This window comes from Mus musculus, chromosome 1, assembly GCF_000001635.26.
Source record: "Mus musculus strain C57BL/6J chromosome 1, GRCm38.p6 C57BL/6J".
Classification (NCBI taxonomy): domain Eukaryota; kingdom Metazoa; phylum Chordata; class Mammalia; order Rodentia; family Muridae; genus Mus; species Mus musculus.
Genome location: NC_000067.6, coordinates 33,529,060 through 33,541,307, shown reverse-complemented (window position 1 = coordinate 33,541,307; position 12,248 = coordinate 33,529,060). Strand labels below are relative to the sequence as shown.

The following is a 12,248-nucleotide window of genomic DNA, read 5'->3' as shown; positions in this document are numbered from 1 at the left end:
CCTAGGGAATTACATGATGCATAGGGCCATCCTAGGGAATTACATGATGCATAGGGCCATCCTAGGGAATTACATGATGCATAGGGCCATCCTAGGGAATTACATGATGCATAGGGCCATCCTAGGGATTACAGGATACATAGGGCCATCCTAGGGATTACAGGATGCACAGGGCCATCCCAGATCTGTGCTATGAAGAGCAGGTGATATTTTGATAAACATTTTCTATTCCCTTTATTTAAACATCTAAATTTGATTCTTCTTAGTGTTTGTGAAGATACACCGCTGCCTCTGTCGACTTTCAGTGAGACTGGAGACTGCTTTGCTTATTTGAAGAGTCGGCGCTAAGTGACAGACAGTGCCTGGCTCTGCATCGTTCACCTTGGGAGGAGTGCACCTTTGATATGGGATATTTTCATTTCTTGAGTTCTATAAGAAAGCAGAGGTGACTGGTAGAGGGTAAAACCACCAGGGAACAAAACGGAGCAATATTTTCCAAGTGACCCATGTTTTCTCGTCATTTTTATGTGTTTTAATTTAGCCAGTGTTGGGCAAGGAGTTCAGAGAGGGGGATTTATCGTTTCAAAATGAGCCACCGTGCCCTTCGTTGTCAACGGATGGAAGCACCTTCGTTTAGGAAGCATCTGCTGTCCCTTTAAGATCCATTTACTACATTTCACTATGTTTCCTCCTCATTTATCATGGTCCCCCTTTTCATGCCTATCTTCTAGAAAAAACATCATGAAAAAAGTATTTTTTTTTCTATAGGCTCCTTATGAGCCCCTTTAAAATTTTATAGAGAAATGACTTTGTTTATTTCTATGTGTGTATGTGTGTGTGTGTGCCTGCATGTGTATCTCTGTGTGTGTCTCTGTGTGTGTGAGTGCCTGCATGTGTGCCCATGTGTATGTGTGAATGTATGCATGTGTGTCCATGTGAGTGTGTGAGTACCTGCATGCATGTACTTGTACCACGTGCATGCTTGGCATCCTCAGAGGCTAGAAGAAAGTATTAGATCCCCTGGAACTGGAGTTATAGGTAGTTGTGAGCTTCCTTGTGGGTGCCTGGAACCCAGCGGGGGGACTTCAGCATGAGCAACAAGTCTACAGGTTAGTAACTGGGTGGCAACAAAATCCTTTTTTTTTTTTCTTTTTTTTTTTCCATTTTTATTAGGTATTTAGCTCATTTACATTTCCAATGCTATACCAAAAGTCCCCCATACCCACCCACCCCCACTCCCCTACCCACCCACTCCCCCTTTTTGGCCCTGGCGTTCCCCTGTACTGGGGCATATAAAGTTTGCGTGTCCAATGGGCCTCTCTTTCCAGTGATGGCCGACTAGGCCATCTTTTGATACATATGCAGCTAGAGTCAAGAGCTCCGGGGTACTGGTTAGTTCATAATGTTGTTCCACCTATAGGGTTGCAGATCCCTTTAGCTCCTTGGGTACTTTCTCTAGCTCCTCCATTGGGAGCCCTGTGATCCATCCATTAGCTGACTGTGAGCATCCACTTCTGTGTTTGCTAGGCCCCGGCATAGTCTCACAAGAGACAGCTACATCTGGGTCCTTTCGATAAAATCTTGCTCGTGTATGCAATGGTGTCAGCGTTTGGATGCTGATTATGGGGTGGATCCCTGGATATGGCAGTCTCTACATGGTCCATCCTTTCATCTCAGCTCCAAACTTTGTCTCTGTAACTTCTTCCAAGGGTGTTTTGTTCCCACTTCTAAGGAGGGGCATAGTGTCCACACTTCAGTCTTCATTTTTCTTGAGTTTCATGTGTTTAGGAAATTGTATCTTATATCTTGGGTATCCTAGGTTTTGGGCTAATATCCACTTATCAGTGAGTACATATTGTGTGAGTTCCTTTGTGAATGTGTTACCTCACTCAGGATGATGCCCTCCAGGTCCATCCATTTGGTTAGGAATTTCATAAATTCATTCTTTTTAATAGCTGAGTAGTACTCCATTGTGTAGATGTACCACATTTTCTGTATCCATTCCTCTGTTGAGGGGCATCTGGGTTCTTTCCAGCTTCTGGCTATTATAAATAAGGCTGCTATGAACATAGTGGAGCATGTGTCCTTCTTACCAGTTGGGGCATCTTCTGGATATATGCCCAGGAGAGGTATTGCTGGGTCCTCCGGTAGTACTATGTCCAATTTCCTGAGGAACCGCCAGACTGATTTCCAGAGTGGTTGTACAAGCCTGCAATCCCACCAACAATGGAGGAGTGTTCCTCTTTCTCCCCATCCACGCCAGCATCTGCTGTCACCTGAATTTTTGATCTTAGCCATTCTGACTGGTGTGAGGTGGAATCTCAGGGTTGTTTTGATTTGCATTTCCCTGATGATTAAGGATGTTGAACATTTTTTCAGGTGCTTCTCTGCCATTCGGTATTCCTCAGGTGAGAATTCTTTGTTCAGTTCTGAGCCCCATTTTTTAATGGGGTTATTTGATTTTCTGAAGTCCACCTTCTTGAGTTCTTTATATATGTTGGATATTAGTCCCCTATCTGATTTAGGATAGGTAAAGATCCTTTCCCAATCTGTTGGTGGTCTTTTCCACTAAAATCAGGGACTAGACAAGGCTGCCCACTTTCTCCCTACCTTTTCAACATAGTACTTGAAGTATTAGCCAGAGCAATTCGACAACAAAAGGAGATCAAGGGGATACAAATTGGAAAAGAGGAAGTCAAAATATCACTTTTTGCAGATGATATGATAGTATATATAAGTGACCCTAAAAATTCTACCAGAGAACTCCTAAACCTGATAAACAGCTTCAGTGAAGTAGCTGGATATAAAATAAACTCAAACAAGTCAATGGCCTTTCTCTAAACAAAATCCTTTTCAGAGCAGTTGTGAGCTTTGGTGTTCCAGGTAAAATGTCTTACCCAGATTTTTTTTTTTTAAAAACAAAACAAAATGGAATTAACTTGTTTAGATTCAGCTCCAAATGGAGCTGTGGTATTCCAACTAACAAATGTAATTGCTTTTAATTTGTGTTTCAAAACTTTTAAGTCTATTAGAGGAAATAGTTCTGTTTCTTTTATTATTTTGCCTTAGGCAGCAGATACCTAACCTCCTATTCCATATCCAGAGTAATACATTAGTAATCAGTCAGAACTGTTTCCTGGACATGGCTGGCTCTGATGGCTTCAGGGTGTACTGCTCCAAAATCCACCTTTGGGGAAGCCACAGCAGCAGGAAGGTCCATATCATACTTGGATCTCTTCAAGATACTTTTATGTATTCATTTGTATGTTTATGAATTTTCACCTACAGCATGTTTGTGCACCACATGCATGTAGTGGCTGTGAAGATCAGATTCTCTGGAACTGGTACTACACAGGGTTGTGAGCCACCATGTAGATGCTGGGACCTGAAACTAGATGCTCTGCAAAGAGCAGCCAGTGCTCTTAAATGTTCAGTCATCTCTTTAGCTTAAGTTTTTGGTTTCAAACATCTGAATTCAACTCTTTTAATCTGGCTGATTGATTGATGTTTTGAGGACAGGCCCTCATGTATGCCACAGTGGCCATAAACTCCCCATCTTCCTGCATCAACCTCTTAAGTGCTGTGACTATTTGGCCACCAGACCAGCTCTAAAAGACAATAGAGCCCTTGCTTTGCCATTGACATTAGTACACTTGGCCACCTGCCTACGGTTCTGGATGTCCTCCTCGACTTTTGGTTCCAGAGCTCCGTGGCCTGTACTTCCTTTGTATTTCTCATGTTAACATCTTTCTCCCACAGCGGTGTCAGCTGTAGTTTGGGTATTCATCTTGAATCCCTGCATGCACTGTACTCCTTAGTTTCTCTCCTTGCTGCTGTGTAATCTTGCCCTCTGCAGTGCCTTTCACTGCTGGAGAAATAGCTCGTCCTCACTTGTCTTAGGTATTTCAGAGTCAGGACTAATGGTGTGGGAGATAGATACTATGGAGACAATCTTCCACCTCACATCTGCGTGGTAGCCATTTAAAGAGGGCTTGTTAGTTAGCAAGATGTGTTTATTTTTGTGTGTGCACATGTGGGTATGTGGAAGCCAGAGGCCAGCCTGGGTGTTGTGCCTTTGCTGGTGTTCCTTTAGTGTTACTCGTTGGGTGTTGCCTACCTAGGTTTTTTTGAGACCTGGTCTCTTACTAACTCTGAGCTTGTTGGATAGTCTAAGTGGACTAGCCATGGAGCTCCAGGGAACCAGCCACCTATCACTGCTGCCCCAGAGGTCTCATTATAAATGCACACTACTATGCCTGGCACCGTTTTATGAGGTTTTGAGAATCAAACTTAAGTCCTCATGCTTGAATGGAAAGAACCTGGCTTCCTGAGCTGTCTCCTGACCCCATCCTCATTATTTGTACCCAAACATTATATATATCTCAAAATTTAAGATTATTTAATGATATCAATCTTTTAAGAATTGTTTTTATTACTTTTAAGACGATGTGTGAGTATATGCACCACTTTTTTGCAGTACTCTAGGAGGCCAGAAGAGGGCAGCAGATCTCCTTGGACCTGGAGTTACAGGTGATTGTGAGCTGCCCATTGTAGGTGCTAGGAACCAAATTCATGTTCTTTGAGGAGTGAGCAGTATGTGCCTTTAAATGTGGAGCCATCTCTCTAGCCCCGTATCAGTCTTCAAAACACAGTTTATCTAGGCATCACCGAGTTCAGTTGTAATAGCTCATCCCTGTACTATCAGCACTCTAGAAATAACGCCATGAGGATCACCTTAAGTTTGAAAGTTTGAGGCCACCTGATCTGATCTACATGATGAGTTCTAAGCCACTCAGGGCTATATAGCAAGGCCCTGTCACAGGAAACCCAGTGGGGAGGAAAATCAGTTAAGCTTGCAAAACTTGTATTGCTTAATTCAAATGTGCTAGATGTATTTTTAGGTCTGTCTTCTCAATACTGTCTCAGGCCTAGGCTATGCTAACTTGTATGCCTGTTCCCCTGAAGTAACCATAACCTGGGATTCATAAAGAACAAGTTTTTGTGTTTTCTATATGTAAACAAACAGAAACAAAAACCCTCAAAAGGTAAACACCCCCCAAATTTGAAAATGAAATTTCTTTCTTTGATTACTATTCATTTTAACTTGTAGAGAAAATACTTTATATATCTACTAATAAACACTTTGGTATGATAGTCTATTGTCTTTTCAGAAGGCTGATAACTGTCATTTAGTTTTGATTTAGATTTTTTTTTTGTGAAAGCAGAAATTTGAAAACTTACCTATCAAATGCAGACATACAATTTTTTGTTCATCAATTAATAGAGTGAGTTGCAAGTTCTTGCCACACATTCTGAGCTGGCTATCTGTTATGAGTCTGTTAATCATTATTGCTAGGGCGGTGGCAGCCTCAGGGAAGAATGGAGCAGAGAACCAATACAGTAGCTTAGGGAGGCATTCGGAGAGCATCTGTGATGATGATCTCGTAGTGACAGCCTTAGCCATTTGAAGTCAGTGTACGGCCCTGCCGCTTTCTGCAGTTTGAGGATAGGTTCCCCACCATGCCTCCTTCACCCCAAACCATGCACTACTTTTGAAAATGCGAATTGTTTTACAAGATGCAGAGGAGAGTCCTCAGGCACATTCTACTCAGATCTCCAGTTCAGAAATCATCCTTGGTAGATCTTTGTCCAAGTCTGCATTTTGTTAATACAATGAACACCATGGCCAAAAGCAACTTACAGTCAGTCAGTCAGGGCAGGGACTCAACAGTAGCCCAGGGAAAGAAACTGAAGCAGAAGCCATGGAGGACTGTGTACTGCCTGGGTCCCTCTGGCTCATCTTCTGTTTCCTTTTACCAAACCACAGTAGCCATCAAGAAAATGCTCCCCCAGGTCAGTTGGATGGAAGCCATTCTTCTGTTGAGGTTCCCTCTTCCTCCTGATGTGTCAGGTTGACAACCAGATTGTTGTCAACCATTACAGTAAACTGAAGAGTAAGTTGGTGGTAGAGGAACTCAAAACCAAGTCACTCTGTCCTGGGAAGCGGAGTTGTGACAGCTCTCTACCAGGGACTCTGCTGCTCTGTCTTGTGTAGCTGGCTGGGTCTGGGGCAGCCACTCACTCTCGGTTGAGTACCTCACTAGTGTGGCCCCAAAATGAAAAGTTTGCAGATGTTGGATGTAAGGTCATTGTAATAACTTTAACCTGAGAGCCTAAGAGAATTCTTTGCTGATTTTAATTAGGGAAGAAATTAACTCTTAATTTGAAAACTTCAATCTTTTAGTCAGGGATAAATTAGGAAGGAAGCAAAACAGAAGGCAGGCCCGGTAGAAAATGGAGATGTGTTAATAGTTCAGGGAGAAGGGCCGGAGGATGGACAGAGATGAAGGACTTGAGGAATTTGCCCGTTTGGAGTGAGCAGCTGTCTTGTGGCGCTGTGGTAGAGAGGTGTCTGCTTCCATCTAGAAGAGATGCTTAATTAGGAAGCTGTGGAAACTGACAAGTGCTTGGAGAAGTCCAGCTTGTCTGTTCTGTTCTCAGAGAACTGGCTTTTAAACCATCTAGATAGGTTAATTAAATCTGCTTAGAGAATAGCTTTGGTTCTGAGACATGGAATCGCTAACAATGAAAGTGATATTTTGCAGAGGGATTTGGCATTAAGAACTACATTATAGGATAGGCCGAACGTTTGCCTATAAAATCTGATGACTTTGATAATCTTTCTGGTGGTGACACACTAGGCTGGCATTTTTCCTAGACCCTAAAGACCTGCTTTTGCTAAAATTACAGCATATTATTGTGTCACAGTCTTATATTTTAAATTCATAATTTGTGCATGTGTTGACTTAGGTGAAACCTGGAATGCTTGCTAGTCATTATTTGATCAAATTATGTTGTTGTTTGTTTTTGGATCTGTTCTGCCACGAACTTACAGCCCCAACCCTGAGACCCACAGTAGAATATTTTAAACATTGTATCGCTATTTTTATTGATATAATATAAACATCAGTTTGGTAAGTTGTTTTCTGATTTTGGGAAATCTTTCCTGAGATCAGCAGTGTGAGGATACAGTGTATAATAAATACCAAAGGATGTCTTGTAGTCTGTTACTTTTCCTCTGACTTTGTTTTAGTAGAATATAAGACCTCTTTTAATGAGAGATTTACTTGTTTTGTTGTCTTGAGTCTGTTTCACATTCTCAGACTACATCGGGTGGATGAGTGTCTTGACTTCCTAGTGGAAGTTCTCAGAGGAAAATGCAGTTCACATGGCTGTGAACACACAGAAGAAGCCGGTCTGTCTGCTGTTGGTTTGATGCATGGCATTTATTGCAAGGGTTTGGCTTTCAGTTTGGTCTCCAGGCTTCATTTGAGGTCACATTTCAGAGTTAAATACATTTAGTTTGTTTTGAGTCTTAGGAGATGTTCTTGGTTTCTTTCAGTAATGTGGTTGTGAAAATTATGGAAATTATGAAGGAGTCGGTGTGTATTCCGATTTCCTGATTACTTAGCCATAAGTGGAAGTTCCTCTCCTTAATGCTATCATTTTCCTAGTATCATAACTGGAAAGCTTTTTATACATCTTAATGTTTAGTGCTTTCTCAGATTTTCCATACAGAGATAACATGCTTGTGAGTAGAGGCTCGTCCACAAACTCAGATGTCTGGGCTCTTTTCTTACATTCCTTTCTCATCATTTGAAGTGTAGTAACTTAATTTATGTCCTCAAGACAACGTAGTTGGCTTTCACTTTTGTTTTGCTTCTCTGTGCTCCTGCCTCAGCCTGTGCTGGAAACATGGAGTTATTCAATCCTGATGAATTAATGATTAAGTCCTTGATTTAAAGCAGAAAGCGTTCTCTCATATTTGTGCATGGCCTCCCTGGCTGCCTCCCCTCCTTAGTGTCCCCTCAGCTGTCCTGTTTGTCTTCAATGTTACCCGCCCCTCCAGCCCACCACTCTCCTGACCCTTTTCTCTGATTTCAGCTAACGGCCAGGTCGCTGCCTGCTGTGCAGTCCGATGAACGACTTCAGCCTCTGCTCAACCACCTCAGGTAACAAAGGCAAAGCCTTGGCACACTTTTCAGTGCTAAACTACCTCAGTGTCTAAACATTGCTTTTTATTTGCTTGAATTCTGTAAGTCAACTTGAATACTTGGCTATCCTTGGCTAATTCAATAAGAATATGTAAACTATTTGTTTACACATTTATACTATTTATAGATTTATACTACACACACAGTGCATATGTATATCTATGTGTGTGTCTATAAATAAATAAATAAACAAACAAATAGAACTATTTATACATTTATACCATCTCCTGACTATTTGATCTCAGGTATTAAAGTATAAATGATTGTGACTCTTTTATTTGCTCCGAGTCATTCTCTCTACATTTTTATTTAGCCTACTTATATTTACAAGACTTACATAGTCAAAAATACTGTTTCTCTTTACAGTTTCTAAGTTTTAAGTTTTTAAAGATTTATTTATTTTATGAGTATTCTGCATGTCTATATGTGTGGGCACCATGTTCTAGCTTTGTGGGAAGAGGTCAACTGGAACTGGCTTGTGAGCCTTCTTGTTGTTTCGGGAACTGACCCCTGGTCCTGTGCAAAAGCAGCCAGTGTTCTTACCCACCGTACCATCTCTGTCCCCAAGCTTCCCTTTCTCCCTTGTCACTCAGAAATTTTATATTCAGGCATTATTGTTTTTCATCTTTTCCACTGCTTCTTTTCCTTTCCTTTGCTCCCCTGGGGTCAGGGACTTTCATTTTTCCATGTAATTGATTTTGTGGGGCAAGGCTGTGAGGTGTGGTTAAGGCTAGTATTCCTGGTGTCTACTAGCATTCATCCTATATACATATGCTTCACCTCCTAGAGCTGCACTCACAGGTCAAGAAACCCAGACCTCAAGTTTGAGTATGTTGTTCAATCTTCACTCTCTGACCCTTCTAAGTCTTTTGATTTTTATCTTCAAAGTATCTCTCTTACTTCACTAGCTTGTTATCCATTTTCCTTAACTCATGCTTTTCCCTCTGATGTAGTTCACACTCCTGCCAGATGTGATTATGTTCTTGGCTTTAGCTGCTCTCTGTCTGTTGCCCTCCACCCCCTTCATTCTGCTTAAAGCCTGAGCCTGGTGCCTACTCTGGAATTCCTGCTGGTAAGAACTATAACTGGAGAATGGTTGTGTGTCCTTTAGGTCAGGTGTCATGTTCTGTGGTCATGTAGTTCCTTCTTTTCGGCCTGACCCAGACAGAGGCAGTTTCCTGCTATTGCAGGATTTGATGCTGTTATTGTCCTCCCACTGCCCGTAGCCAGGGTTATATCCCACACCTACTAGGTGCCATGTGATCTGCAGAGTGAAGTGCAACATATGCCTACAGATGTCTCTGATATCTTTTGTTTTCCTTCTGAATGAAATTCTTATATTTTATAAATCAGTTTGCCCTAAAATTTTGCTGGTTCCACACGTAAGTAAAAGAGGTTGCTTCTTAGCTCTAGTGGATACTTGATTCTGTGCAATCATGACAGATTCGCTTCCTTCCATCTCAGTATGGTAATTGTCACCTAGAATTTAGATTAACTACCGATGTCTCTTTGAGTCCTTGAAACTTGAACAAACTGTACATTTGTTTAGGGCTTTCATTCTCCATGGAGTTCATTCAAGACTGGTTGCTAGGCAACTAGGCCTGGATGTTGCTTTTTTATTGTTATTAAACCAAATGGCTTCTCATTTTATTACTGTGTCAGAGGCATCTGTAGGTAGGGTGGCAGCTGGTGTGCATAGCTTGGCACCTCCTGTTCTACAGAGTAACCCTAGGGGATGTGCCTTTCAAGCATGTTGGATTGTCTCTTGGCTGTCAAGTATGATGTTTTTCTTTGATCTTTCCTTTTTTAAGGCCAAAGTGGCAAAGAACTGGGCTAAGGACGTAGCTCAGTGGGTAGAGTGCTTTTTATAGTGAGCATGAAACCTTGAGGTCGATCTCTCTAGCATGACATCAGCAGGGTTTGGCAACATATGCTCTTGGGAGATAGAGGCATGATGATTACAACTTCAAGGTCATTCTCCACTGTGTAGAGAGCTATAGGCAGGTCTAGGATGCATGGGACTTGAGGGAGAGGGAGAGGGAGAGGGAGAGAGAGGGAGGATGCTGATCACGTGACTTGAGAGAGTCTAATGGCAATCTTGTTAGGAAAAAATAATTATTGAGTTGCATGAACTATATAACTTGTGTGACTTGGAGGGTGTTATTGGAATCATTATTTGTCCTAATGTTGGTGCCTCTAATGATGAAAGAGAAAAGATGAATAGCATTTGAATAGCATTTTAATTAAATTTCTCAATAAATCTCATTTGGGAGATTATTCTGATACCTATAAAAGTCAAAGGAACAGTAGAGAGAAATTGCCGAATTATTTTACAGAATCTCGTCACTCAGAATTAGTGCAATACTTTTGCTAACCTGGTAATGTAGGCCATTTTGTTATAAGATATTACTGAGACTGAAGATGTAGCATATCCATATTTTTTCATTGAATTTAGCTCTCTTATTAAAAGTTAAACACAGAAAACCATTTGCCTGAGTATCGTGTAGAAGTAAGTTTATTTTCACATTAACAGTACTCAGTAGTTATTGAGTGCCCACTATGTGTCAATTGAGTGCCCACTATGTGCTGATGAGGTAAGGTACAGTTTGTTATCAGAGAATTTACAGGTTTGGCTTCATCCAAGAGATCACTGTGTTAGCGGGTTACAAACCTTTGCTAATCTTTTGGTTAGAACAGGATAGCAGGCACACAGCTTTATTAATTAACCTGCTTACCCATGTGATGTCTTCCTTAAATGATGGTATCAAGGCTCACTTGCTTTACATTTGTTCTTTCTAACTCAGTAGTGACTCAAATTGGCTGCTCAAATCAGAGGAAGCCTTAATCCTACTTGCAGAGTCTTTAACTCCAGGGTAGAGGAGGAGACTAAGGTTGCTGGTGAATTAGTAATTTCAGACAATTTAGGTTTCAAATGATTGCAAGGAATATGTAAAGGATGTGAGTAGCTAGGTACAATGTGAGGGTGGTTTTAATGTGGGCAGTGTTTGCTGGTCACTCTCTAGGTGATGGCTACAGTCAGGGAAATGGCTGAACTTACCAAAGAGAGATGAGAGAGGAAATAAATGTCTTGAATCCACAGCATATCAGAGTTTTAACCATATGGGCAGCAGGGCGTGGGAGTGGGGGTGGGGTGGGAGATGAGTCAGAAGAGAAACTGGTAGAAATACCATGGAGAGATTTTCCCTAAGGCCTAGCCAGAACACACTGAGAGGACATTGTTTCAACGATGCCAAAGGAAAGCATGGAGTATTGTCACACACCACCGGGAAGTTAGGTAAGAGGTGTACAATGCTGACTGAATGTAGCCCTCGGACTTAGCCACAGTGTTATAATAATGGTACAGCTGGAAGTCTGTGTCCTACCAAGGAATAAATAAGAAATGAGGCCGTGGGGACCGGACATGCAGGCTTCTCTTAGGCTTCACCCTAAGGCAGGGAAGCAAGAAGGGTACAGTCATGGGCTTCTAGGTTGAAGGAAGTTCTAGTTTTTCTGTTAAACGTGCAGGGGTTTCTGATCATCAGTAGACGTTTCCTTCCCTCTTCTCTCAGTCCCTCCCTCCACCCCTCCTCCCTTTCTCCTCAGAGAAGGGCACAGCTCCCATGGATAGCAACTGGCCTTGGCTTATTAAGTTGCAGTAAGACTAGGCACATCTTCTCCTATTGGGGCTAGATAGAGACAGCCTGTGTTAGGAGTAGAGGAACACACGTTTATGGGTGAGGGAAGAGGTCTGTGGGACCTAGAGGGAGCATAGCTAAGGGAGTCAGGCAGGAGAGGGTACAGAGGAAGAGAACCAAGGACTCACAGGGGTTGGCACTGATCTTCATAGTATGTGAGCTCCTGTTGAGAAGATCCCACAGGGATAGCAGGCAGATGTGTGTCTGTAAAAGGGGGTAGAACTTTAGAGAAAGTGCTCCTCATGAAAGCTTAGTTTCTTTAAAATGAACACTACAGCCCACCCCTCTCCTCAGAAGATGGTCCTTTGTAGCCCCAGGGACTTGGGAGATCAAGACAACCGGTGACTTGAACCCTGGAGTTCCAGGCCGTGAGGCTTAACACAGCAAAACCCCTTTTAGAAAAAGATGATGAATGAATATTTCATAAGATACTTCTTGTTAAAAATTTTTGTTAGGAATATTCTTCAATTAGGAAAGTTATCTGATTTTGAGTTGCTGA

The 12,248-nt window shown here is 41.9% G+C and overlaps 1 protein-coding gene across 4 annotated transcripts in view; it reads left to right on the top strand.

Annotated features, from left to right (window-relative positions):
* The window catches only part of Prim2 (DNA primase, p58 subunit), a 216,001-nt gene that overhangs the window by 128,501 nt on the left and 75,252 nt on the right, over nucleotides 1-12,248 (top strand). For 2 of the 4 annotated variants that reach the window (XR_373247.4, XR_373246.4), the window contains exon 9: nucleotides 267-1,218. Coding sequence is in view for 2 of the 4 variants with exons in the window: in XM_011238455.2 (XP_011236757.1) it covers nucleotides 1,091-1,109; nucleotides 2,380-2,408; nucleotides 7,945-8,012 (116 nt within the window). In the remaining 2 variants the exon portion in view is untranslated. Of the gene's footprint in view, nucleotides 1-266; nucleotides 1,219-2,379; nucleotides 2,409-7,944; nucleotides 8,013-12,248 lie in introns of those variants that run through there. The other 2 variants (XM_011238455.2, NM_008922.2) reach the window with 2 other exon arrangements.